At 36.5% G+C, this 25,476-nt stretch overlaps 1 protein-coding gene across 5 annotated transcripts; it reads left to right on the top strand.

Annotated features, from left to right (window-relative positions):
- The first annotated feature begins 290 nt into the window (after positions 1 to 290).
- Positions 291 to 23,550, top strand: uvssa (UV-stimulated scaffold protein A). 5 transcript variants are annotated; one of them, XM_027008653.2, is made up of 14 exons: positions 291 to 455; positions 1,709 to 1,819; positions 1,947 to 2,277; positions 2,426 to 2,567; positions 2,683 to 3,030; positions 4,536 to 4,645; positions 4,936 to 5,064; positions 12,890 to 12,992; positions 18,448 to 18,703; positions 18,969 to 19,106; positions 19,691 to 19,874; positions 20,038 to 20,149; positions 22,391 to 22,565; positions 22,752 to 23,550. In XM_027008653.2, exons 2-14 carry the CDS (start codon positions 1,710 to 1,712, stop codon positions 22,843 to 22,845), a joined length of 2,232 nt encoding a protein of 743 aa, XP_026864454.2. In that variant the 5' UTR covers positions 291 to 455; position 1,709; the 3' UTR covers positions 22,846 to 23,550. The 5 variants fall into 5 exon arrangements, with proteins under 5 accessions (XP_026864454.2, XP_026864453.2, XP_026864452.2 ...); XM_027008652.2 differs by having other exon boundaries at positions 1,704 to 1,819; XM_027008651.2 differs by having other exon boundaries at positions 1,680 to 1,819.
- The last annotated feature ends 1,926 nt before the right edge of the window (positions 23,551 to 25,476 follow it).

The following is a 25,476-nucleotide window of genomic DNA, read 5'->3' as shown; positions in this document are numbered from 1 at the left end:
GTAATGGTGCTAGGATAATTTCAGCCAATTTAGCATTATCTTGACTACTATGTTCTATAAACAAAATACCTAAAATTCGGAGGTTTCCTTTAATTAATTAACTAATCAGTACAGGTAAATAGTATATTAACATACTTTGTCTTGCTTAAAATTCACCCCGTCGCTTAATTCGATTTATTTTCCTTTTTTTGTACGACCATTTACATGTTTCCCGTGCTGTCTCTTATTTTGACGGAAAGGTCATATGACCTTCCAGCAACTGTTGCTAATTTCTCGGAGCTAGCTCTTCATTGTCAGTCCTGATCGCGTCATTTGGGCGTACAGAACTACACTTCGAAGCAATGTTTCCAAACGCGTCGCGCTTTCGGAGGCATGACACGTCAGTATCGAGCGTCCCATACCTACGTATTTTTTGTTGTGAAATGATCCAATTATAAGTCTACTGGTTGTACACGGTAAGTCTGTATGCACGTTCAGGTTAGATAGCTAATTAACTAGCTAACTAAACTAACCTCGCTAACTATCTAGCTATATTTGAGGTTTTGAGTCCTGTTACTTCGCCAGTCATTTTGCTATTTCTCGCGAAACTATCTTGTCGCTATCAAACCTAGCTAGCTAATGTATCCGTACAAAGGCTACAATACTCACGTACCTTGTGGACTGGTGTTCAGTGTAGGGAAAAGGTAGCTAAATGGCTATCCTACCTAGCTAGCTAAGTTGGCCGTACCTCTTTCAACTGCCTATCCTTTAACGCTAACCGGCTGGCCATCTTGAGATTGCATAGGTATATATGGGTAATTATAGCTAGCTAGCGGTTAATCACAGTGTGGTGCTTAACTTGTAGAATCAGAAAACCCACCACTGGTAAATCGGCTAAAGCTGAAGTCGTGACATTTTAATTAGCTAGGTTAGCTGACCTACCCTAGCGGCGTCCCTCTGCATCAGCACATATTAACCTAACCTAGCTATTGCAACTAGACTTTTTTCTGTTTCTCTTCACATTTGACTCAGATAAAATGTAAGAGGAGGGCCAGTCGAAAAAGCGCAAAGACATATGAGTGGAAGAATTAAGTTTTATTCACCAGATAGGACAAACTTATTTGCTTGATGGCTAATGTCACGAGTGTAGATTTGCCCAAAAGGTTGCCGGACACAATCATTCATGCATCCAATATCCAAGGACACTTATAATCCAGGATGTTAATTGTGCTTTTAAAAATGTAGAGATGAAAGCTGCATTAAAGCATCAAAATTATTTTTACGAGATTTTTTAGAAAAGGCGAAAAATATACTGAAGCTTCTTTTTTGGTAGCCATCCAGTGTGCACACAGAAAATATTCACAGTTAAGTTAAGGTGGCCGCTGCCAGCGCCTTTTCCAGAGGCTTTAAACAAAGATGAAATAAATTAAAATAAAGCTAAAAAATTGTCAAGTTTTTTTTAATTGCTTAGATCTAACATTTTTTGCTGGTAGCGCTTTTGATTCAAATTTCAAAATGCGAGCTTATTCTTACAATGTTAACCATTTTTTAAAAATAAGAGATTCATTTAAAGATAACTGTGCTGGAGTATTTTGATGTTCACCATCAGCTAAACACTAGCTAGCTATTTTAGAAAGCCAGAATCTTAGCTATGAATCATAAGTGCTCTCTTCTCGTTAAAGTCTTTTTGTAACTGACAGTTGGAGGGGCTCCCACATTTGCAGAACAGAATGGATCAAAAAAAGCGTGATAGGCTGTCAGAGCTGGTGGAGGAGTTGACCACCTCTGGAGAACCCCAGCTCAATCAAGTGAAAATGAAGGAAGTGAAAAAGATATGCAAGTATGATTTGCTTTTGACTTTCACATATTCCACATGGTCACAAATTTGATGAATATTGGAATATTGTATATACTGTTGTATATTTAGTCATTTTTAAATGATGTGCTTAATTCTTTCAATGCTGCAGACTTTCCAGTGACTACATTAACCACTACTATCATCTCATCATGACCCAGCTGAACCAAGATCATGCAGAGATTCGCCTCTCAGCTTTCCAGATGGCTACTGAGCTTTTCAGCCGTTCCCATCACTTCCGCGTCCTCCTGGTGACTAACCTCCAAGAGTTCCTGGAGCTCACAGTGGAGACGGATGTTGAGCAGCCACTGCCCCCACCAAAAGAGGTGGCCAGAAAGCTTAAGACCCATGCCATCCAGACTGTCCAGGCATGGCAGGCCACTTATGGAGAGGCCTATAAGAAGCTGGCTTTAGGTTATCATTTCCTCAAACAGGTTAAAAAGGTAGAGATTCATAAAGACCTTTCTTGCACAGCTGATGAAAGACCTCTGTTTGAAACACTCTGTTAACTTACTATGTTGCAATTTTTACTACGTGTGTGTGTGTGTGCGTGCATGCGTGCGTGTGTGAGAAATGTTAAATCTTCCTCAGGTAGATTTTCAAGACGTTGAAGCTAGAACATTGGCTGAGCGGAAGAGGCAGGAGGAGAAACGGCAGAGATTAGAAAAAATTTATAATGAGAAGTTTGAAAAGGCCAAGCAGGAGATGGAGGGTATATGTTGTGAAGCCCAAGGCAAAATTTAGCAAAAAATAATCTCAGATATGTTTAGATAAGTGCATCATTATATTTGGCATGACTTAATATTTGATCAAAAATCTAGAATTGTGTGGGGATACCTTTTTCACAGAAATGGCTGCTGAGATGGAAGAATCCTTGACGCAGATGAACAGTTGCATGGCATTGCTTGTGCCAGACACCTTTGACCTCTTCAGTGTCGAGCCAACAGTGGGCAGTGAGAGACTTACCTTTTACTCTGGACCAGAGAGGGATGCTAGTATCTGGGATGAACAGCCTTGTTGCAGCAAAGACTTGAGTAGAGGAGCAGATGGGAGGATGACAGAGGCAACCAAAGATGAAGAGGATGAAGACAGTGCTGTCGAAGAGGATGACACTGATGCTGCAGACAAGGTCACATTTATACGCAACACTGGGCTGATGTCTCACAGCTATCGGCTGGATCTCAGTATTTCCACAGGTCAGTTAGGATGTTCAGATCAAGAATTTTTATTCCTGTATGTGATTCCAGACAGTCCAACATTACAGTTTAACTGTAAAATTAATCATATGCAGAGCCAGATTTTAACCAAAATGCTTGTCAGTATGAGCAAAAAGCAAACTTCTGAGTAGAGCTTCAAAGGAAAGCCTGAGAAATAATGTGATCTTTATCCCCCTCCCGCCCCATGTAAGCATACTTCCTAGTTCAAAAACGATATATAAAGCCTTTTACACATGGCTGTGTTTGTGCATGTGTGTGCGTATGCATGTGCAATCATCACCTACAGGTCAGGAGAAAGAAAATAAATTAACAAAACAATACAAATAATCGATACGAAGAAAACGGACCCATGTTCAACAGCAACAAATAATCCATATTCTTATTATGGCCAGGATACAATGTTGCTAAGGCTAAATCCAAAACGCATTTCTCTGAAGTAACAGCCATAACCTGTCGCGTTCTATGATGCACTGTGGAATAACTTCATTTGCCATGGATCATAGAGCTGGGATATTTATTTAGCTACATTATAGTGCATGGCCATAGGGTAGTTAGGATCATGAGTGATGAGTGTTATTCAGACAGTATATCCCTAAATCTCCTTTTTTTGTACCACTACATGAATTCTTCATACTAAAAAAGTGATATTGCAATTAGCAGATGTATTTAAATGAAAATAGTTACCAGAAAGAGCATCCACAAGAGAGTCCTCTAACAGAGCAATGATTAAAAGTGCCACATTTACCATTGCTTTTGTGTCTTGGCAGCCATGTGTCTGCACTATGTGGCATTACAACAGAAACCTGAATCACAGCAATGAACTTTTCATGGCCCCTCAACAAATATTTTTCTTTATAGGAAACTAAAGTATTGTCCGTGAAACCCTGAGCAATGTTAATATTTCTTCTAGCACTTGGAGACCAAAAAAAAAAAAAAAAAAATGGAGCCAGAGGTAAATGCCATAAATGTCTTAAACACTAGATAAATGAGCATGAAATGCTGGAAGTTATCTTCAGCAGATATTACAGATTCAGAACATGAAAGTTATGACAAAATTAATTACTATTGTGACTTTCCAAGATGAGCCTTTTTAGCACAAAAGCACTGATTATCGTAAACTAAGCTATAGAAAATTGACATTTAGGTTTTTCTCTCCACTTAAAGTATTGATTAAAATGTGGGCACACTTGCTCAAAGGGCAGGCTGAAGACCAGTTATTCTGAATTGTTTAGTTCACCCTTGGACAGCTTGAGACTCATTTAAAGACACTGATGGAACAATGAATATTTATTTATTTGGACTCACCTTTTAAATACATTTTAAAAATACTGCTTCAAAACTGTATTAGGGAAAATTCTGTATTCTAATGATATCCAATCTAATTTACAACTGAATGTTCGCTCATTTTCTAAAGTTTGCTCATTCATTATTTCATTCATTAAATTGGTGAATGATGATCATATCCTAATCTTGCCATATATCAGATTTGAAAGTGAAGGAGACTGAGGAGAATGAGGCTGTATTGAACACCATGAGAGACCTGCACAGACTTATCACTACCAGATACCTCCCTATGGTTCAGTCCTGGATCCAGGTACACAGTGGTCATGATTCGATCTTAATAATCAAATGCCAAATGGCTTTTCATTTGAATGTCCAAATGTCTGCTTTAATATAGCTGCTGGAGGAATAAATAAATAAATAAATAAATAAATAAATGTTGACTATATATATATATATATATATATATATATATATATATATATATATATATATATATATATATATTATATATATATATATATCAATATCACACACGCACGAACGAACATCTAATTTTTTTTTTTTAACAAGCTCTTTTATTCAACTGGACTTGATCTCTAGATTTTTACCAAGGTTGGTGTAGAGGAACAGCTGATGAGGCAGGCCATTAGCCTCAAGAAAGCTCTTGAGAAGGCTTTAAGGAAACACAGAGATCTTAACGTAGATTACAAGAAAAGACAGAGGAAAGTGGTGAGTATCTTTTATATATATTCCTTTTGTCACCCAGTGTGTAAACATAACATAATCTTTTTATTTTTAATGCACACATGTGAATAGCTTAAAATATACTTATTGGCTGGGAGTTAGTTCTCTGGGTTGCTTCAAATCAATTGGTTTTAAGGAGTTCACCAGTGGAGGGCACCATTTCACAACATATGAAAGATGGGTCAAAGTTTTCATGGAGTTTGGGGGAGTATTATTAATGGAACGGAATGTTGTGGTGTAGATTACTCTGTAGGGCATGCCACTTCACTGCAATTATTATTATTATTATTATTATTTTTAATTTTTTTTATTTTTATTTTTTTTTTACAAAACCCAACAGTAATTACTCTAAAATAACATAATGGTTGTTTTTCCGCATAGTAAAGAAAATTAGATTTGATTTTGTCGGAGGAAGCTGAAATGTACTGCCCCTATAAACCGCCATAACATGTATATTGGCTCATAAATTCTGGAAATTTTGAAATGCTATAGACTGAAAGTATGACATTTTCTCTGGGGACAGCATCTAAAGGCATTATATAAAACAGAAATTTTAAGCACATACTTGCCATTATAACTTCAGATTGATTTAAAGAAAATTGTGATAAAATTAATAGTTGAACATCTTGTGAATGTACTGGTAAAGCTACCAATGTGCAGTGTGTCAGCCGATCAGGCTGTTGCCTAGGTTAGGAGACATGGCTCAGCTGCAATCGAGATCGCCACAGATCAGGGGCAGAATGGGGACACCTAGCAGTTAGGAGACGCATCATTATGACATGTGGTGTCCGCTTTTAACTGGGCAAAAAAAAGCCATCCAAACGGAGGCAAGTGACATTGACAAAGCGCTTTAGCACACCCTGTAAAGGTTTATCACTGTCGGCAGCCATTTCCAATGCAAAAAGCCAGCACTTTGTGATAAAGCAACAACTTGGAGCCCTTTATCATAATTAGTTTTCTTTTTCTGCCTTTAAAAGCATTCTATTGCTTTAGTTGCTTTATCATGGCTCTGTTGTGGATAAAATTTCTCTTTTTTTTTTTTTTCCCCTAATTTCGTATGCTCCCGTCAACTGTTAGGAAAAGGTAAAAGATTATGTATTTTGCTTTCTCTTTATGTGTGATTAAATTAGATACACAGCAATCAGCCGAGTTCTGATTTTATAAACTTCATTACATGTAGGTGTTTTTTTCCCCATAAAAGTTTGGAATAAAAAACAATATTTAAATAATTTAGAATTGCAAAACAAATATTCTAGGGAGTTACATTTTAACCAATCAGTAAAAAGATGTGAATTTGATGTTTCAATTTTCCATAAAGCTTTGGCATCAGGTCCTCTTATCTTGTACAGCAGATAAATTTACATGGTTTAAAATATCAGGAAATGTCTTTTTAAATATATATGGGTATGACATTATGAAATGATGCCTTAAGGCTGATTGAGAAATCTGTGGACTTGCCATTGTTAGAATTTAACTTAATTTAACTTTTTTTTTGTAGTTTCTTGTTTTACTATTCCTGTTACTATGTTCATTCAGTTTTGGATTTGAATTCTTTAGAGGAATCATGCAGGCAACATAATAGGGGGGAAATGAAAATTTGTTTAAATATTATGGAGGATGAAAAGTAAAAATGCATCAATAAACAGTTGCTTTGAGAGTAGATACACTATGTAGAAAGAATTTCAAAGATGCAAGGGGTAGTGTTTTGTTTTTTGTTTTTAATGAAATTTGAGATTCATTAATGTTGAAGTCAAATGAACATGGCATATAAATGTGTTACCCCTAACCTCAGCAGAGCTGACCAGAGCAGACAACCCATCCAGCTTTCCTGAGATAAGGTGTAACACAGCTTCAGTCACAGGTGGTTAGCTAGAGTCAGTGTTTGGTAGTATTTAGATTTGTGCATTTTTTTAAAAAAAAGTGATGTTCCCAGTTTTAGTGTGCTAAAGAGTGTTTTAGTGTGTTTAACCTGTTTGAGAGAGAAACTGCATATCTAGAAATATTTAGTATCACTTCAGTAATTTAAACAACCTGAGTGTGTCATATTTGACACAACCATGAGCAAGACTACCCAAAACAAACATATGGACCTCATTCTGAGTTATTGGAGCACTATCAAGAGGGGCGCACATGTTCATCTTTCTAAGGTTCTCGTTTCATGAGATATCTCCATGTTTTATATTTGCATCAATGCATTTGAGTAAAAGGAAAAGTGAATGTTGCTGTATTTAAAGTCAGGTAGGCCTGGTCTTGTGTGGATGTGATACTTTTTGAAGATGTTAAACCAAGTAAAAAATATTTAAAAAGCATTATATTTTATTTTTGAAACGGCAGCAAACCTGATGCAGATGCACAAAGTTTAGACATTTTACCATGTGTCCTCCATTTAATTATTGGTCACAGGGTTTTTTTGTTAAACACCCTGAATTTGTAGAGCACACACCTATTCGACTTCCCAAACGAGGAGCATGCTTACCATGCAGCCAGGGGGAATATTGCATTGTTTACACTGATAAGGCATCTTATCAGGACGTTGAGGAAGAGCAATAATTGATGTGTCTCAGTGTGTGTTTTTCCCCATTGGCAAACTTGAGATAAGCCATGTCTATCTAGGTTTCTTTTTGTCATTCCAGACATATCAAGGTTTTCTTATAATGTTTGCAGTGCTTGTTGCAGGGATTCCTATGCAAGTTGGCTGTAAAGTGCATGCAATTTATTTTTATATATACATGCATCATCTCAACTGGCTCATTTTAAAATGTTATGGTCATCCAAAAAAATTAAGCATCTGTTTTTACTTGAATATTACCCTGTCCTTGTATCTCTTCCAATTAAGTTTTTTTTTTTTTAATTTTTTTATTGAGTATTCATTTTTCTATACTTCATTTAAGTAACAATATAATTCTAATGACACAATTTTAGTAATTGTAGTATAATTATTCTTCACTTTCACCCACTTTTTAAATTGTAGTTCATTTAGTTTTTAACTGTCTTTAATTTTCTTATTGCTGTTAAGCAACTTGCTAAATGCTCTTGGTGTTTAAATGCTTAATTGTTTTAATTTTTACTCTAAGGTTTTATGAAAGTAGAAAACAGATTTCAGCTTTCTCTATCAAATGCATATCTGACCTGAATTTAACCACATGGAAAACCAGTGGGTCGCTGGTTGCTTTTACCCCATTTACCCCAATCCTCCAGACAGCATCAGTCTTCTGAGAGGGCCTGCTTACACTGTGGTAAATGAAGTGATCTCCTTCCATCATTTACCCTTTATCTGCATATCACACATTTTCAGTAACTATCAAAGCATCACTACCATCAAATCATCACTACTCCTTACTCACTATTAGAAACAATAAAACCAGCAGATGACAATTTTTAGTTGCAGGCTAATATTTGAAGTATTTAACCAATTAAACAAAATTTTGCATATTGAGAGCAGTGATTTTTATGTATCTTTCTTTTTTTGATGGACAAGTTTGTGTCCGTGTGTGTGTGTGTGTGTGTGTGTGTGTGTGTGTGTGTGTGAGAAATATAATTGATCATGAAGCATACTTTTTCCACATGAGTTTATTTACCAGAATAGGCTTCAAAGTTGTCTGTACTGCATTAATGCACTGCAATAGCAAGACATTTTGTGGCAATCACAATTGTTAAACTTGCCACTACAAATAATGGAGGGCAACTTATTGAGTTGTTTTGTTTTTTGTTTTTTTTCCCCCCCTCTGGGCAGCCCAGTGCACTGCCGCATTTCTCAGAGCATTTCATTCTGTTGAGTGGTCAGCAGGCCTGCCAGTCCATACACCTAAGTTATTGGCTTGCTTTAATAATTTGCAAGACCTTCCCAGTAAGAGTAGATTAGCATATAAATAGCAGATGCACATAGGACCATCACAGCTGAGTACATTTAATTTTTAGTTTATAAGATTGAATGGGTTTTTAAACACACAGCCATCAAACTTACCCAAAGACAAATGAAGTTGAGAGTTCGGTTGTCCAGGACTACCTCCTCATCTCATTTTTTTAAATGCATGCCAGACTTGTTTAAAGACATGCGCCAGCAGGTGCTTCCCTGGGCACAAAGTAATTGAGATTGCTTACAGAGTTAATTAGACCATACAAAATATATTAGAGGGCATGTGGAATGCTTTAGCCCTCTTGGAATGTGTTTTTTGTCCTCATAAGTGGAGGATATTTAACTGCAACCTCATTATCTACTCTCCCTGCCAAGGAGACGGAGGTTGACACAGCCACTGCACAATCAATAGAGTTCAGTGCAAATGTCTTTAAGGGGTTTGCTCAGAGGAGCACATGCAGTGCTTATTACAGACCTTTATTCAAATATGGTCTGTTCTGTAAGTGCTAATCATTTTTAAATGCTGTGAGATGACATCACATTGCTATTACAGTCAGCTAATAGAATTTCAATTCAGTTTTTTTATATTAAGTCTAAAAGCTAAAACTCAGCAGTCGTTCATGTCTAGATGTTCTTTTTACACCTATGTTACACCTATTGAAGGATATCAGCTTATGCCCCAACACAGTCTATTTGCAAGCACTATGACTTGAAAAATACTGCTTAAAATTAAGTATCTGTAAAAGTGTTGGCACACTTCATAGCTTAGTATGCTGGTCAAATTGTTTTTTCACAACAGAGTAATAGCCATTTGTTTCTCTTAAACTCTCAATGGATTTTACAAGAGAAATGAAATATTGCTTATTTCATGCAAGTTATAGATGCAACCAACTGAATGGTGGTGTGTGGGGTTTTTTTTGTTTGTTTGTTTGTTTGTTTTTTGTTTTTTTAATGCAAAGGAGGCATTAAAAGGGGGGTACCATATGTTATCCGGTCCTGTGTCAGCAAAACGCCACCATAGGTCTTCTTTACCACTCATTCTTCTATACAAGACTTACAATGCTGCCATCATGAATTGGTAGTGGAGATTTTATCACAGCAAAATTAAAGTGAATTAAAAATAAAATAATGTTAGCCTGTCAGGTATTTCAGTTGTGTTGGTAATCCTTTTCTACCGCTTTATCTATCAAAGTAAAATAACTGAATTAGATTAAAGAAGGCGACACTTATAAACAAAATGGCAATCTCCTTTTCTGCGACTGCTGGCGGCAAGGAATGGAAAAACTTTTGGTGGTTGGAATAATCTTATAAAGGCCTATTTCTAAGTTTAGGTAGTTCACACTACAGTAAAGATATTTCAGGTAGGATGCCCTCTTTTTTTTATTTTGCTTGCAAATTCCTTATGCCATTGAATGCTAGTGAACTTTTTTTTCTGTCAGAACATTTTAAAAATTTTGAAAGAAATAAAACATATGAATTATGCGTAGCTAATAACAGGTAAATTCTTAAATGCCAGTCACAAAATAAAACCAATGTTTACTTTGTGCCCAAAATAAGTACAGCAGTGACTTTCTCTGAAGTATACCTCATGTTTCCATTTAAACCTTCTCATTAATATAGAGCATAAATTACTCATGTCTGCAGTTCTGTTTAAAGTGAAGCTAGGTCTTGGCTTGTTTTTCTCTCTAGCCCTAGTAAAAGTACAGCTATCACAGTGCACTAGTGTGCCTCATCCACTGCCACCACAAGAAATTCAGACCTCATCCAAAGACACTTTATACCCTAATCTGAAATTGTCAACACATCCAGTCTGCAGTAATGGAATACGTAGGGGGTGGGGGGAGCAAAAGAATAAAAAGGAATAGGCAAAGTGGGCTTTGATCACCCTTTATTGCCTGATATAGAGGTAATCATGAAGGCAATTAAGCAGAATAAATGGGGGGAAAAAAGCACTCTGGGAGCTGCACCTCCTGAAATGCCCTCGAAAAGGAAGGGCGCACACATTATGTATACCATTTTATGAAAATGACCCCCATATTTAAAAACTGGCATTCTGTTATGCATTGTAGCGCAGGGGCACTGTTAAGCACCTTTTGAGTAAATTAAAAGGCATAAATCCTGTTTAGCACTGATGCGGATGCCTCCCTAACCTCGGGGTCTCGTACTGAGTGGAGTGGAGGAGAAAAAACCTTGGGTTGCTTTTCACCTATCATAAATTCCGGCCTGGGGATTTTCTACACACACACACACACACACACACACACACATATATATATATATATATATATATATATATATATATATATATATATATATATATACACACAATATGGCATGGCCTGGCAGTTCATTGTTATTCTGTGTAGATTGATGTTGGTCATTTACCTTGCTGAGGAAGGTAAGTGCTCCTGTCATTCCTGAAGAGCATAATTGGGAGGTTCCACAGGTCAGCACCAGTGACAGTTTTCTCTTTTGATTAGTGTTGGAGTGATAAAACTTACAGGTGAGGTGATGGATGAGCATGTGCAGGCTCCAGGCAGTAGTTGTGGGGGAGGAGGTCAGCACAGTGGCGCTCACCTGCCACTTTAAGAATCTAGGAGACCACCATTTGCACCAAGACTTAATTTAAACTCCAGAAAATATTTTAGCTTGATTTTTGCCCTTGTCTTGATGTGTTGACACTTAAATTTGTTTATTTAAATTTCACATGCAGAAAAATCAGTCTATTTATTTTTGCTGAATGATAAGCACATGTGCTGGCCAGTAATATAGCTTTCTTTGTCATACATTTTTGCCTTTTGATTATAAAGAGTGGGTTTAGGAGAATGTTAATCCATTGAAACCTCTGCAGAGAGCTTTGAAACTAGAAGCCACAACAGGCTTACAACAAAGAGCTACAACAGTCATAGTCTTACATACAGGATCTGCTTTGGATCGACTCTTGGATGGCCTTATCCGCTGTCTGGTGTTAGGTTGATCTCCTTTAAGTGATTGTCAGATGCTAACTGAGAGCTCAGATTTAGGGGTGAGAACCCTCATATCACCCAGTGGGCTCGCTTTTCTCTGACCAGGCTCCACACAGCTGTTATCAGACACACCTACACCTGGCTAGCAGAGATTGAGATAACCCAGTATTACCAACATATCTATCAATCTCTGTTCCACTTTTTTTTCCCCTCATTCCTGCTCTGACTCTCATTAAGGTGGCTAAAACTCCAGTTTAGATTTTTTAGGTTAGATGTCTCTAATCTTTTTTTACTGTCTTCAGATAGCTGTTCCAAGGTTTCAATTTTTGTCTTGGTTATCATGTTAATATTTTAAAATGTGACAGTCACTGTTATAAATTGTCTTTTCAAAATTGCAGTATAAAGATTAGGTTGTGGTGAAATAAGTCTGAGCTTTTGGTCCCTAATTTGCCTAATAATGAGCACTGTTTTATGCAGCCACAAGTAGATGGGACAATGGTCATATGGACTACCACTAGGGGAAAAAAATTGGATGTGGTCAACTGGAAATTCTATTACGAGTTTGAATTAAAATGTAAAGAGGCCTGCCGTTACTGCACAGTTTGCCATTCAGGGTGCTGTAAATCTCTGGAATATCCTGAGGCCACATCTTGGCCTATTTGAGTGTTAATCAGAAAGAAAAGGCAACTAAGGTTCCAAGCCTTGTGTCTGCTGTATGCAGACAAATATTTGCACTCTTGAAGAATGGAATACATCATTTAATTGTACTTGCTCCTGTTTGTGTTCGAGTTTTTGCATTTTTGTCTCTTACATTCTTATTTGCCTTAATTGTCCCTTACATTCTTGTTTGGGGATAAAATAGTCCAGAATGGGAATATCATGTTTAGCTAACAGAGTTCAGATAAAAGGCCTTTTTTTGTTTGTAATTTTTAAAACAAAATTCATGCATGCACTTTATATTTACTTTTCCTCTCTCATCCTAACCTAGATTAAGGCTGGAGATGATGATGATGACGATGATGATTTTGAAGAGGTGCCCGAAAAGGAAGGTTATGAGCCACATATCCCTGAGCATCTGAGGCCAGAATATGGTGAGTTGGTGCTGATGCCCACATACCTGCACTGAGATTTAACACTTTTTAGACAACAATAAGGGATCTTACCCAAAAGAAAGCCTTGTGACGAATCTTGTTTAATTATAGAGATGGACATCAAAACACAATGGAAGTATTATATACAATATACAGTTCCTTCCAGAAGATTTTAAACTTTAAATTAAGCAATCTCAATGTTTCACATCCGATGCTAAAGCAAATAACAGATTTGAAGCTTTGAACTTAGTTTATTCAGTTTGTTGCTACTTGCATTTGTTCACTTTATTTTAGATAGTTGTCTGTATTAATTGTCTTATTTTTAATTTTCTATAAATCTGTTCAGGCCAGTGAAATGTGAAGCAGCTAGAGTTGAGGCAAATACTCTGAAACAAGCATATGTGGCTGCAGCAGCATTGCTTAGCCAAACAGCTTTGTAAAAAGCTTATGTGCATATGGATTTTCAGAAATGCTCTGTCATCTGAATCTCAAATTATATTTCTTTTCTTACCATTTAAAATGAGCGTTTTGAGTTCATGAAACTGAAGTCTACAGTTTATTCGTTTTTATCTTTCATATCTTTGGAAGATTTAAATTTAAGGTGGAATTAAACATTTGAATAAGAGTCTGTTAAGGTGGAAAGAAAGTTTGAGCAAGAAGCCAGCTACATTATTGTGCTTCATTCAGAATTGGTAGCTAAAGAGCAGTTGGATACCATCAAATAAACAATCCTTTACATACAAGTCCCTAACTAAAGTCAAAATGGTTTTTCTTTTGGTTTTGGTCAAATTGGTAGGTTTTTTAATGTGTTCGGTAGCCATAATGTATGACCAACCGGGCAGTGCCCTATAAACCATCATGCATGGGCCTTGTTTGAAGTTAATAAAACTTTTCTGCTTTGCCGAATCACACTTTTTTACTTTATTTAATCTCCTATGCATCTGAAATTTTAATTTTCATGTTAAAATTCTGACTGGTGAGTATGTCTTAAGACTCACTGCAGTAGGTTGTGGTTTTTGAACTTGATATTTTCCACTGTAAATGTTCATGCCTGCTGGTTGTCCAAGCATAGCGAGCATTCTATTTAGTGTGGTTACATATTGACAATTGTGCAAAAAAAACATTGGGGTGAAGAAAATGACTTTATTGCTGCTGCTGATTAATTACTTTGAGGGGGACTTTTACATATAACTTTTAACTTTATAGCACCTTTCATACATAAAAATGCAACTCAACATAAATATATGTAAAACAATGAACAACAAATAAGAACTTAAAGAGGAAAAAAAAGAATAATGGAGAATGACCATGAAAACAAAACTGAATAAGATTTAAATAAATACAGGAATAATAAGTATTGGATAACCGGATACAAATTTAAATAAAACTGCTTTCAACAGTTTCTTTAAAGTAGTAACAATAGGTTTTTGATGAATATGAATTGGTCAAACATTTCAAATTTTAGGAGCATAAAAAACAGAAGGCTGCTTCACCAGTTTTTTTGTGCTTCATCCTGGGAACATTCAATAAAGCAGCACTTGATCTCAAAACATGATTTGGAATATATTCTGTAAGGCATTTTGAAATGTATATAGGTGGTAATCTGTTGTGACATTTACAAATCAGTAAAAAAAAATTTAAAGCCAGTTACAAATGAAATAGGTAACCAATGTAACGCTTATGGGTGTTGACGCTCAGTGGTAAATGTCTAGTAATCGGAAGGTTACCACTTCAAGCTCCACCACTGCCAAGTCCACACTGTTGGGCCCCTGAGCAAGGCCTTTAACCCTCAATTGCTCAAGATGTATTCAGTCATAATTGCACGTAGTTTTGGATAAATGTGTCTGCTAAATTCCATAAATGAGCAAAGTAGTTTTAGTTCAATATGAGATTTAAAAGTTTAAAGTTGAGTCTAAAATTGTCAATGTTTTCTTGTCTGAACTGTTACAATTATTGTTACCACGATAAGATTGGTGATTTCTACTTCTTTATTGACAATACCTTTACAAAAACACCATGGATCATATACCCTTAAAAACACAGTTTTACCAAGCAAGTTACAAATCCCATCCATAACCAAGTACCTACATTAGATCTAGCTAGTTATTTTACATGGCTTGAATTTAAACATATATGAAAGTATAGATGCTGCAGTCTCAGATCACTGTTCTGTGTTATAGCATTAAGCATGAGCGAAGCACCTGAATGATAGAGAAACTGTTTTATGTTTTGATGTTATTACAAACGAATTTCAAACTTATCATTCTTAATCAAAATATAAAAATATTTGGACAGTCCCTCCTAATTGTTTATTTGAGATGTTTCTGCCACTCCAATTGCTAATGTTTATGAAATCAAGTACATAACTATAGTCTTCATAGTCAAATATTGACAATAGGATAGCTTATCCTGAAGAACTCAGTGACTTTAACTGTGGAACAGTCATGAGGTTCCACCTTTGCTATAAGTCAGTGCAAGACATTTATGCCGTTCTAGATCTGCGCCAGTCAACTTTAAGTGCTACTATTGTGAAATGGAAGCATCCAAAAGGAACAGCAGCTCAGCACACAAAGCAGTAGACAACACAAACTCAGTGTGGGTCTGTATAGTGTTGAAACATGTAGCACATAAAAATCATCTATCCTGTGTTGCATCACTCAACAGTGATGGTTTCCATTGCCAAACAGCTGAACACAGGCCTAAGATCACTATGTGAAACACCAAGATTTGGCTTGAGTGGTGAACATGCCACTACTTTACTCTGGAGCAGTGGAAATTTTCTCTGACGGATGAACCTGGGTTTGGTGGATGCTAGAAAATGCTGCCTGTCGTAATGCATAGTACCAACAGTAAAGTTTGGTGAAGAGATCATGGTCTGGGGCTCCTTTTCAGGATTTGAGCCTCTGAGGTGCAGTGAAGAATAAGGTTGATGCTACAGCATACAAAGACTTTTTATACAATAATATGCTTCAAACTTTGTAGTAATATGGGGAAAACACTTTCCTGTTCCAGAATGACTGCCCCAGTAGTCAAATTAAGGTCCAGTGGCCTGCACAGAGCCCTTACTTCAACCTTATTGAACACCTTTTAGGATGAATTTGGAACATTGATTGCAAGCAAAGATGTTTTGTTCTCGTATCTTTAGAATGAATGGGCACAAATTCCAACAAACCCAATCCATATATTTGTGGAAAGCCTTCCCAGAAGAGTGAAGGCTGTTATAGCTACAATGGGGGTGCCAGCTCCATTTTGAATAATTTTTTAATGGGATGTCTTCAGCAAGCTTTTATAGGTATAGTGGTCTGGTGTCCACATACTTTTGGTAAGAATATCAATTTTCCTGTTTGTTTATGTTTTTTTCCTGTTTAAGATCTATTCATTTGTGAAACGACAACCATATTGATAAAAAAAAATGCATGCAGAAAGAAAGTTGGTCAGACAAGATAAATACCAAATATTTGACACAAAATCTGCAATCTGTGGCTAATTTAGGTAAATACTATACTTTGTGAAATTGGACACTGAAGGACACATGTATAATTAATAATGACTACTTAGAAGGTTATAAGAACTGTTTGAATAGTTCTCTTTCCTGTCGATATCTGTTCATAACCCTTCCTGATTATAAACATAATGAGTGTTGCACCACCCACATGTACTTGTCTTATTTGCTACATAATCTGCTCACTGTCTCTGCAGCGTTATTAACTAAAGACTCATTAGGCTGTAATTTCCATGGAGCCTGGCTTCTTTGATTAGGAAAGTATGTAATGATCAGCGTGCTGGCCATGCCAAATTAACAATGCAGCGGTGTTAATGAGCTCCCATTAGGCCAGTGTTGTAATTTACAATGTCCACCTGCCCCTCCTGTGAGAGGGGAAGGGGTGAGGGCATTAAACCTCAAAGAGCATCTGTCCTCCTCACACAGCCAGGCAGGTCTATTCCACACTGAGCATCACACTAATGAATTAAACTCTGTACTTACTCTGATCCGCTATCTGCGGAAGAGTGTGCTATACAGTAATTGAGCTCTTAAACTGTTTTCAGGGATTAATGATTAAACTTCAATAATTTGGTCTTTGTGCAGGAGGAATGTTTTAAAAACTATTAAAGAAAGTATAGGTAAAACCAGTGCCACAATGTTTCCTGATTGAATGTGCCTGTTGAAATCACTACATATCGGGTTCAGGCATTTGCAGATCAAAACAGTAACTGGAAAAAGTTATTTAGACATATCTTAAAATGTAATGCAAAAATAACATTTGGATTCACCAATGATAGTGCAAGTTAGTGCAATGTCTGTGCAAGTTATAATTTTAGCTAATTTTCCTTTTCTGGAAAACATTTCTTTCATAAGGAAAGCATTTTTCCTTTTCCTCTCTGCTCCTTTCGCTGCTGATTTTTTAAATCTATTCCTTTGTCCTAGCACTCCTGTCAGGACGTTATCTCTTTCTCAAATTTACATTTTAATTATAAGGCCTGCTGAACTCAGGAAAATCAATAATGCCACCATTGGCAGCTCAACTCTGTGTCTACTGCTGGCCCTCTCCATTTCCTTTATTGATTTATCTCTTTAGCACCTGCAACTTTATTGCTTCAGACAAATACCTACCATTTTGGTCAATTTGAACAGAAGAAGAAAGTGTTTGGCGTATTTCATGATGGTGTGGACCAGAGGTCAAGTATGAAGCAAAAGAGTGAAAGAGACTGGATTAACTGTACAATTAACCTGAACCTGGTCAGGATAGCAAATACCTTTGTCACATTTAGCCCCATACCTCAGACTACCGTGTGTAAATTGTTTACAGTCACCATGAGGAGTGTTTTGGACTGTGTCTCCATGTTCAGCTCTGTGTTCAATTTAACTAAGATTATTAGTTATACTGTAAGATAAATGTAGTAGTCTGCACTTGTCATTCAAGTGGATGAGGGATCCTTTCCTCTTGAAAGCTGCGGGCTGTTCTGTGAGCCCTGCCTCACACCCGGTCATATGGTTCATAACTCACACTTGGACTAGTCAGGTGTCCCATAATGTTTTAATATAGCCTCACTCTAGGGATTTGGGGCAGGATGTAGGTTTGGACTCAGTCTTGGATTTCAGTGTCACTTAAGCTTATCTTAAGCCCATGCATGCCCTGTTAGACCCTTAGCCCACCCAATAAGACATACCAGTAATGTTGCTGATGTTCACATGGAGTCTTCTCTTTGATATGATTCCATTTTTTGTTCTGGTTAGTGAAAAATATTTCTACATAAAATGAACAATTCAGTATCTACACTAACACATTTGGCTTCCATATACGCTGTCTGTATTTTGCATGTAATTTCTCAAAAGGAGAAGCTTTACATTTTTCTTTAAAAATAAATACACAGTCAACAAATATTTGGTGCCAAATGGTCTTAAATCCTCTTGGGTAATGAGCTCACCAGAGGCATTCTAACTTAATTCTGTCAGGTCTTGATCCATTACCTTCTACATCCACCTCTGTGGCCAAATCAAACCCATCAGAGCCTTTGGTCAGAGCTGTAGCTCCACCTGTGGCCTCCACTCTCACCCGACTGAAGAAAAAACTACGTGATGAAGAGCAGGACCCCACATCTGCAGCTGCTACTCTGCGGATCTTAAAAGAGAGACTGTCGTCTGCACCATCTACAAGCAAACCGATATGTAATGTGGGTCAGGATCAAGAGGAAAAAAATGACTGCATGGGGTAAATGATTCACCTGTTTTCATTAGCTTCTAAAAGGTTTGCCACTACAATTAAATTTTTGGTGTATGTCATAAATTTATATTGGGAATTCTTCCAGTGATGCTATTTTGTGAAACTAAATTTAGCAATTAAAATGCTTTAGATATTGGCTTATTTAAATGCAAAACTGTATTTTAAAGGTACAGAATCTTTCAAAGTCACTCAAACAGAAATGCTTGTGAGGTTCAGCTCTTCCTTACCTTTTGTCCCTATCTGATTGTTTCAGGGTATCCAAAGACGCTGCTGCCCCTACTGTGAGCCGCAGTGAACAGACCGAGGAGAAAGAGAAAGCCCCCATCATTCCCTTTGGTGTGGACCTCTACTACTGGGGGGAGGAGCAACCCATAGCAGGGAAGATCATAAAGTAAAGTAATAGTCTCACATTTAAACTTACCCACAGCAGAGCCGTGAGAAGAATTTTCTCGCGTCTTTCCTAAAACTTTTATCCTGTTTGCCTTTTGTTGAGACTGTTAGAAAGTTCAAAAGTAGATGACGGGCCATTCAGAAATGTTTTTTTTAAATTTGGGTCTGCTTCTACCATTGCAGCAATCATCTTCCTCTACTTGAGGCACAGTAGTATAGAATTTGATAAAGTCAAGGTCGTCAGTAATGCGTAGTGGCCACTAGAGAGCACTATTGTTCAGATTTCAAATAAATCCCAATAAAGCCAAATTAAAGAAAGTACTGTTGTGCAGACACAAAGTACTTGAAATATTTTTCAGTAGCTGAACTTTGTAATGGATATTTTAGGATAGTTTACACTATTTGGAGAGGAAAAAAAACCTTTTAATATTTGTTATTTAGCAGTGAGGACACAAGCAAGGAAACCCTTGGTATGTTTCTTTAAAGATAGAAAAACTGAATCCTAGTTATCAAACATGATAAAGTTCATTAGAACTTTGGCATTCTCTCTGAGAGTGGAACTCTATTGTCAACTCTGGTTCTTAGGTACACCTCTCAGCACCAGTTCTGGGTACCTCATGAGGTGGAGGAAGAGGTGGAGAATGAAGACCTGTCTGCCCAGATGAAGTCCAGACACATCACCTTTGCTGGTTGTTTCCAACCGGTGGAACACAAGTGCAAAGCCCTGATGCCCAATGGGTCGCTTTGTGAGCGCCAAGACAGAGTCAAGGTAAGTGCTGGAGATGGAATTCAAATACCTCTCTGATACTTCTGCTTGATCTTGCAAAACATGTAGTCATTCAGAACAGGTTGTTTGGACACAGTTAATTATTAATTTATTCGTCCATCTGTCTGTGTCCATTCATTCACTTAATCGTTCATGCCTTTCTAAGTGTCCATTCCATGGGCTCATCATCCCTCGCGATGAACTCGGGAGACCGGTTAACCTAGAAGACGCTGCTCGTCTGGGGAAGGAGGAGATGAAACGCAGGGAGGAGCAGCCAGGTACAACTCAAATATAAATGAAGTTCAGTTTTTCTGTCAGCAAACAACTAATTGTGAATACAATTCTTGCAGCACTTTCAAAATAGTTGTGAATGTCTTGAGCAAATCAAACTATAAGCCAAAAAAACAGACATTATTTTGCATGAAAAAAAGAGTTGAATTACATTTACCTTGTTGCTTTCTATAAAATGCATATTAGTTCTCAATACATTTTGTTGGTTCAGTTGAGAGAGCTATTGTCCTCAAACTGGTAGGCAACTGAATTTGCCTAGATCACTTTTCTGGTGTTTTCAAATCCTCCAGGCCAAATTCTAAGCATCCATTACCACCGGTCCTTCCTCATGGCGCACACTGAGCAGATCCCAGACAAATCACAGGTCAATGGAGGGAGTACCTACTCCTGGGGAAGATGAACTGATGAAATCCCAGTCATCATCAATACCCTGATAATAGGATGGCCAGCATCTCACTCTGTCCCTCTTTCTTTCCCTCAGACACTTGCTCTCTTTCTCGCTTTCGCAGAGTTAGGTGCTAAAAGCCAATTAAGTGTCTGCTCCATTCTGTCAGTGGAGCATCAGATGTGCTTTTCTCTGACCACACTGACTTGTTAACAAACAGGTATCTGAGGCAGCTGACTGTAGAAGCCTGCTAACCACTGGCTTGTGAAATAGCATCTTTTGTAACTAAGTGCGGTATCGATCCCCCAACCCCGACTCCATCATGCCCTCTGGCTGTCTGCATGCTAGTTGTCACGGTAACCATGGGGCACCCCACCTGAACTCATGTGCTGCCAGTATGTTTGCCATGCTAGTGGAGGTCCATCAGTTTCCTGATTGGCCCAATGCTCCCCTGCTGGGCCATTGATTTCTGCTCTGATTCTTTTAAACAGTCACCTTTAGGTGCCACCAGATCTCTGTGTCATTTCTTTATGTGCAATGGAGGCATAGCCAACTTTTTTTATTTGTAACTTAACAATTTGACCGTGCTCTGGATGGATGCATTAGAAAAAAATAGTACTTGTGATGATATGGGAGATGAGTCATTGAATGTGTTTAATGTACATCCCCTATCTAACTTCTTACCTTAACTTATAACCTTTCAACTGTAAATTGCTTCTCAACAATGATATTTGTTAAGACAAGTAGGTATAAATTGCTGTACTTTGATAAGACCTAGTGATGATACACTAAGGTGATGTTCATGGGATGTCCATCCTGTGGAGTGTCTGGGAGGGTGGAGGGAAAGAGCAGCCTATTTTGTGCAATATGGTTGATTTAAACCACCAAGACAAAGTTAAAGGGATGCTGAAAAATATATAATTTGTAAACTTATCATTGATTGGGCCAGTACTGATAACACTTAAGTTTGCAAATCACTTTTTTTTTCTTGGTAATTTCAGGCATCTCCAATCATAAGTGTTTTGTGGTTATTTTAATGAATCAGCATTACTTAGTAATTTTGTCAATGTAAGCTCATCTAATGTCACCTTTAAGTTTCATCAATGTAATATTAGTATATCGTTAGGCATATTGCAGTGGTGATGGGTAGTAATATCACAGTTTAGTATTTGGTCCACATTGTGCAGCCATAGGCAAAAGAGATATCAATGTGATTCTCATAAAATCAGTATCAAAATACACAAATGTACATTTTACTCTTCATTAATTTTCTTAAGAAAATGAGACTACACTGAACAGTGGCCAAGTAGTACCATGGATATTTGATTGGTACCACAAATGAGATAACAAGATGCAGGTAACAGCTGCAATTGTGCATGTGTGCGTTTAAGTATGTCCAGGGTTCTAGACTACCTAACACAGCTGAAGGGGACATGAAGTGTTGACAGAGAAGTGAACCCTTCTGGACTTCAGTCATAATTTAAGAAGCCTCTCATCTTCACACAAGCATGCCCTCCCCCCAGACATTGAGAAATCAAATATCAACAAACAAAATCAATACTTCTGGAAGACTAAGACCTTTATTATTAAATAATTAGCATGTGTGGTATCCTATTTCTAATGCAACTTATTTTCACTCATGAAATTGTATATAGCTGTGCATCAGTGCAACTTTTAATTAAATAACTCTTTACCTACTCTCTTTCAAGAAAATGTTAATTACATTAAACCTTTCGGATTTCTTGTTTTACCTAGATTATACTAATAATACTGGAATAAATTACTATCAGTGACCTACCAACTTTTTTTCCCCCTCTCCCCCACACCTTTTTTTCTCTCTAAGATTGGTGGGATCCGGAGTTCATGAAAGAGATTGAGGCAGCTACAGGCGAGGATCTGGGTTCCTCAAAAACCTATGGAAAAGGAAAGGGAAAGAAGAGGAAACACCACAACCTCACAGACTTGAAACAAACTACTAACACTTCTCGCTTGAGGCTAGAAAAGAAAGTCTTCAATAAGTGAGCAACTGTTCAATTTCTCCCTGCTGAAATCATGGGTACTGAAAAGTAAAATATTTTATGTGCACTTATAAATTACAGTCGATAGAAGGTGCAAATCTACTTTGTTTAAGTGATGAGCAACAAAGGCCCTATGGTAAATGGTCAGCCATGTTAAAAAAATTAAACCTTTCTTTCTTCCCCAAGGAGTTCCATGAGACGAATAGCAGAAGTCATGAACAAAATGGACAAGAAGAAACATGAGAAATTTGCAAACCAGTTTAACTACGCATTGAAATAACTCTCAACATGATCTTAAAATATCCTCAGCAATGAAGTTGGTTTGACATTAAATGTCTGCATTTTAATCTCAACTAAATAAAATTCCATGAGCCTACAATTTGCCACATATTTTTTTAAAATTTGGGAGGTGAATGTTTTTATAATTCTTAGTAAAATTTTACAATCAAATATGTGTGTAAAATCATAAATGAATCAAGATTCATTTATGATTTTACACACGTCATATTTGATAGTAAAATTTTGTCCTTAGTATGTGATGTTTGATAATAAAATTGCAATAATGGTTGCCATTTCCCCATACAAGACCTTTTTTTTCTGTTAAAATATGCATGCCCTGTGAGTGGGAGCAATTGAATGTGCATTATAGAAAAACTAGTTTTGTATTTTTTTTAAAAACTATATTCATAGCTCTGTGGATAAATGCTCTTCAGTGTAACTGTACTAGAATTTTAGGATGTTTCATATGAGTACCAGTTTGGAAAATGCGTAACACTTGCTTAAGACGCTCACCTTTTCCAAATCAATGCTAATTCTGTGTTAATTTTCATTTATGTTTAAGTACCAGAACTACAGATTTTCTGATAGCTCATATTTTGTTACATTAGAACATTTGGTTCTGATCTGGGCAATTTAAAGCGGTTGATCTTAATACCATTTTGATGTTGGTCTACGTTTCCAACAATTAAAAAAATTCTTATTCAAAGAAAGTTTACGTGTCTAATTGAACTCTTGGGAGCAAAACAATATATTGAGTCGATCAGTGTTTTAAAGAGGCTTCTTAAAGAAGTTTAAGAACCAGTTCGACAAATATTTCGAATGACTTAACCATTACTTAATTTAATTTTGAATTATTGCATACGTACGTCTACATAAATATGTAAGAGCTAAGTGCAGCGGTTTGGTTGGATAATTGGACTCCACTGACCAAATGTTCGCGAACTCATTTGTACTGTTTTCCGCAGGCCTAAAAAAGCCCAAGGAAATGCGTCGTAAACATCTGAGTGTGATACCTTTATGAAAAAACATTCGTAAAATAAAGGAAATGTAGGTCATTAGAAAATACATTTAAAAACTTACATTTTGAGGAAGCTACTGGGTTTGCTTCGCTTTGTGTTGACGTGCTCTTTAAAGATATTTTAAGAAAGGCTCTTTTCGGTGTTTAAATATCTAAATCATTTAGTCTTTAGGAGGTTAGGGGGGTTGTAAGTATTTTTTGTTAATCTACAATGGGAGCAAGTTAATGTAGTATATTGGTATATTTAAAAAGGAAATATAAAAACGAAGTCCTAAATGTTGCAAACGTGTTGAACATTTTAACTCATTTTGATAGGTTGTGGGTAGGTTACTAAATTAGATGCGTCAAGATTGGTTTTAATGATGGTGTGATTGTGTTGAAATGTCAGCAGTAGTCTGAAACTCAAATTCGTTTTACAATCTGTGAGCAGTGTCAATATCTTAACCCTAAGTACTATTTTTGTTTAAAGTCATAGAGAACACACAATCGTACTTAAATGAAATCTATAGCATTAAGAGAATGCAGGCGAAACGAACTTTTTAAATGAGGCTCACTAAATAAAATCGATTCGATAAAAGATTCCAATACTTAGTACTCATAAAACTATATTATTTATTTATTGCTTTTAGTTTTATTTTTGTTTAACAAATCTTCACTTTAACTTTACCATTGTGTTTAAGTCATTGTTAACACATTAACGTGGGGTAGGTTAGATGGATAAAAACCTGTGTCTTTGAAACGGACTGTGCAAGACGCCTGTTTTCCAGAGTCGACCATGTGATGTACCATAACCTGCAATCTATTTAATTCGGCCAATAATTTAATAATATACATCTCGGTAAAAATAAAGGATTGAAATTAAATCTTGCGTCTAAAAATAATTGTGAATCACACAATATGATATAAAATAAATAATATGATTGATCTTATTTTGAGCTAGACGCATTGCATGTCTTCTCAAAAAATTACAAATGTCAATCTCAATCAAATAAGACCAATTAATTGCACTGTCATTTAATTATGGATGTATTATACAGCGTAGATTATGGAATTTCATGTCTTAAAAATTGCAATTGTACTTTGCACCAAAGCAAACAATGAATTAGTATTTAAACTTAATAAATAACCTTTTTTTTTTAGTTTTAGATAATCCTTTCACGATTTGATTATTAATCTCCACGAACTCATCATTGATGGTTTTGATACATAATATGCTTTTATTATTACTAATTCCTTACTATTTTGCATTTGCATTCAAAATTAGTGTCTAAACATATATTCGTGACAACGGAATATTTACATATCAACCCATAGAAATACTTACAAATGATTAAAATAAAAAGTAAAAATAACAATTAATTTGTCAACGGCTTTGACTTCATGAAAAACTTTATATGAAAAATCATCTGATTCATCCTTTGATCGTCAACTATCCGACAAGCTATTAAGCCCATCAAATATTTTTTGCAGTCTTTGTCTGTGGTCAAACATAATAGCAAACTAATATTTGTGTATTTTAAGATAATAGACGTGTCTCAAACGATAAACTTTTTCTTCATGGTTTGACGTGGCAAAGGATATACGCTGACCACAGGTTGTTTTACAGATGTGATC

The sequence above is a fragment of the Electrophorus electricus genome, chromosome 12 (genome assembly GCF_013358815.1).
Source record: "Electrophorus electricus isolate fEleEle1 chromosome 12, fEleEle1.pri, whole genome shotgun sequence".
In the NCBI taxonomy this organism is placed as follows: Eukaryota; Metazoa; Chordata; class Actinopteri; order Gymnotiformes; family Gymnotidae; genus Electrophorus; species Electrophorus electricus.
The sequence above is the reverse complement of the archived record's forward strand: the minus strand, read 5'-3'. Positions and strand labels throughout refer to the sequence as shown.

Bases quoted from the DNA above. Each gene is read 5' to 3' on its own strand.
- uvssa (XM_027008653.2), top strand. From the start codon at position 1,710: ATGGATCAAAAAAAGCGTGATAGGCTGTCAGAGCTGGTGGAGGAGTTG. The intron at 1,820-1,946 runs GTATGATTTGCT...TCAATGCTGCAG, and splicing joins GAAGTGAAAAAGATATGCAA to ACTTTCCAGTGACTACATTA. The intron at 19,875-20,037 runs GTAAGTGCTGGA...TGCCTTTCTAAG, and splicing joins AGCGCCAAGACAGAGTCAAG to TGTCCATTCCATGGGCTCAT.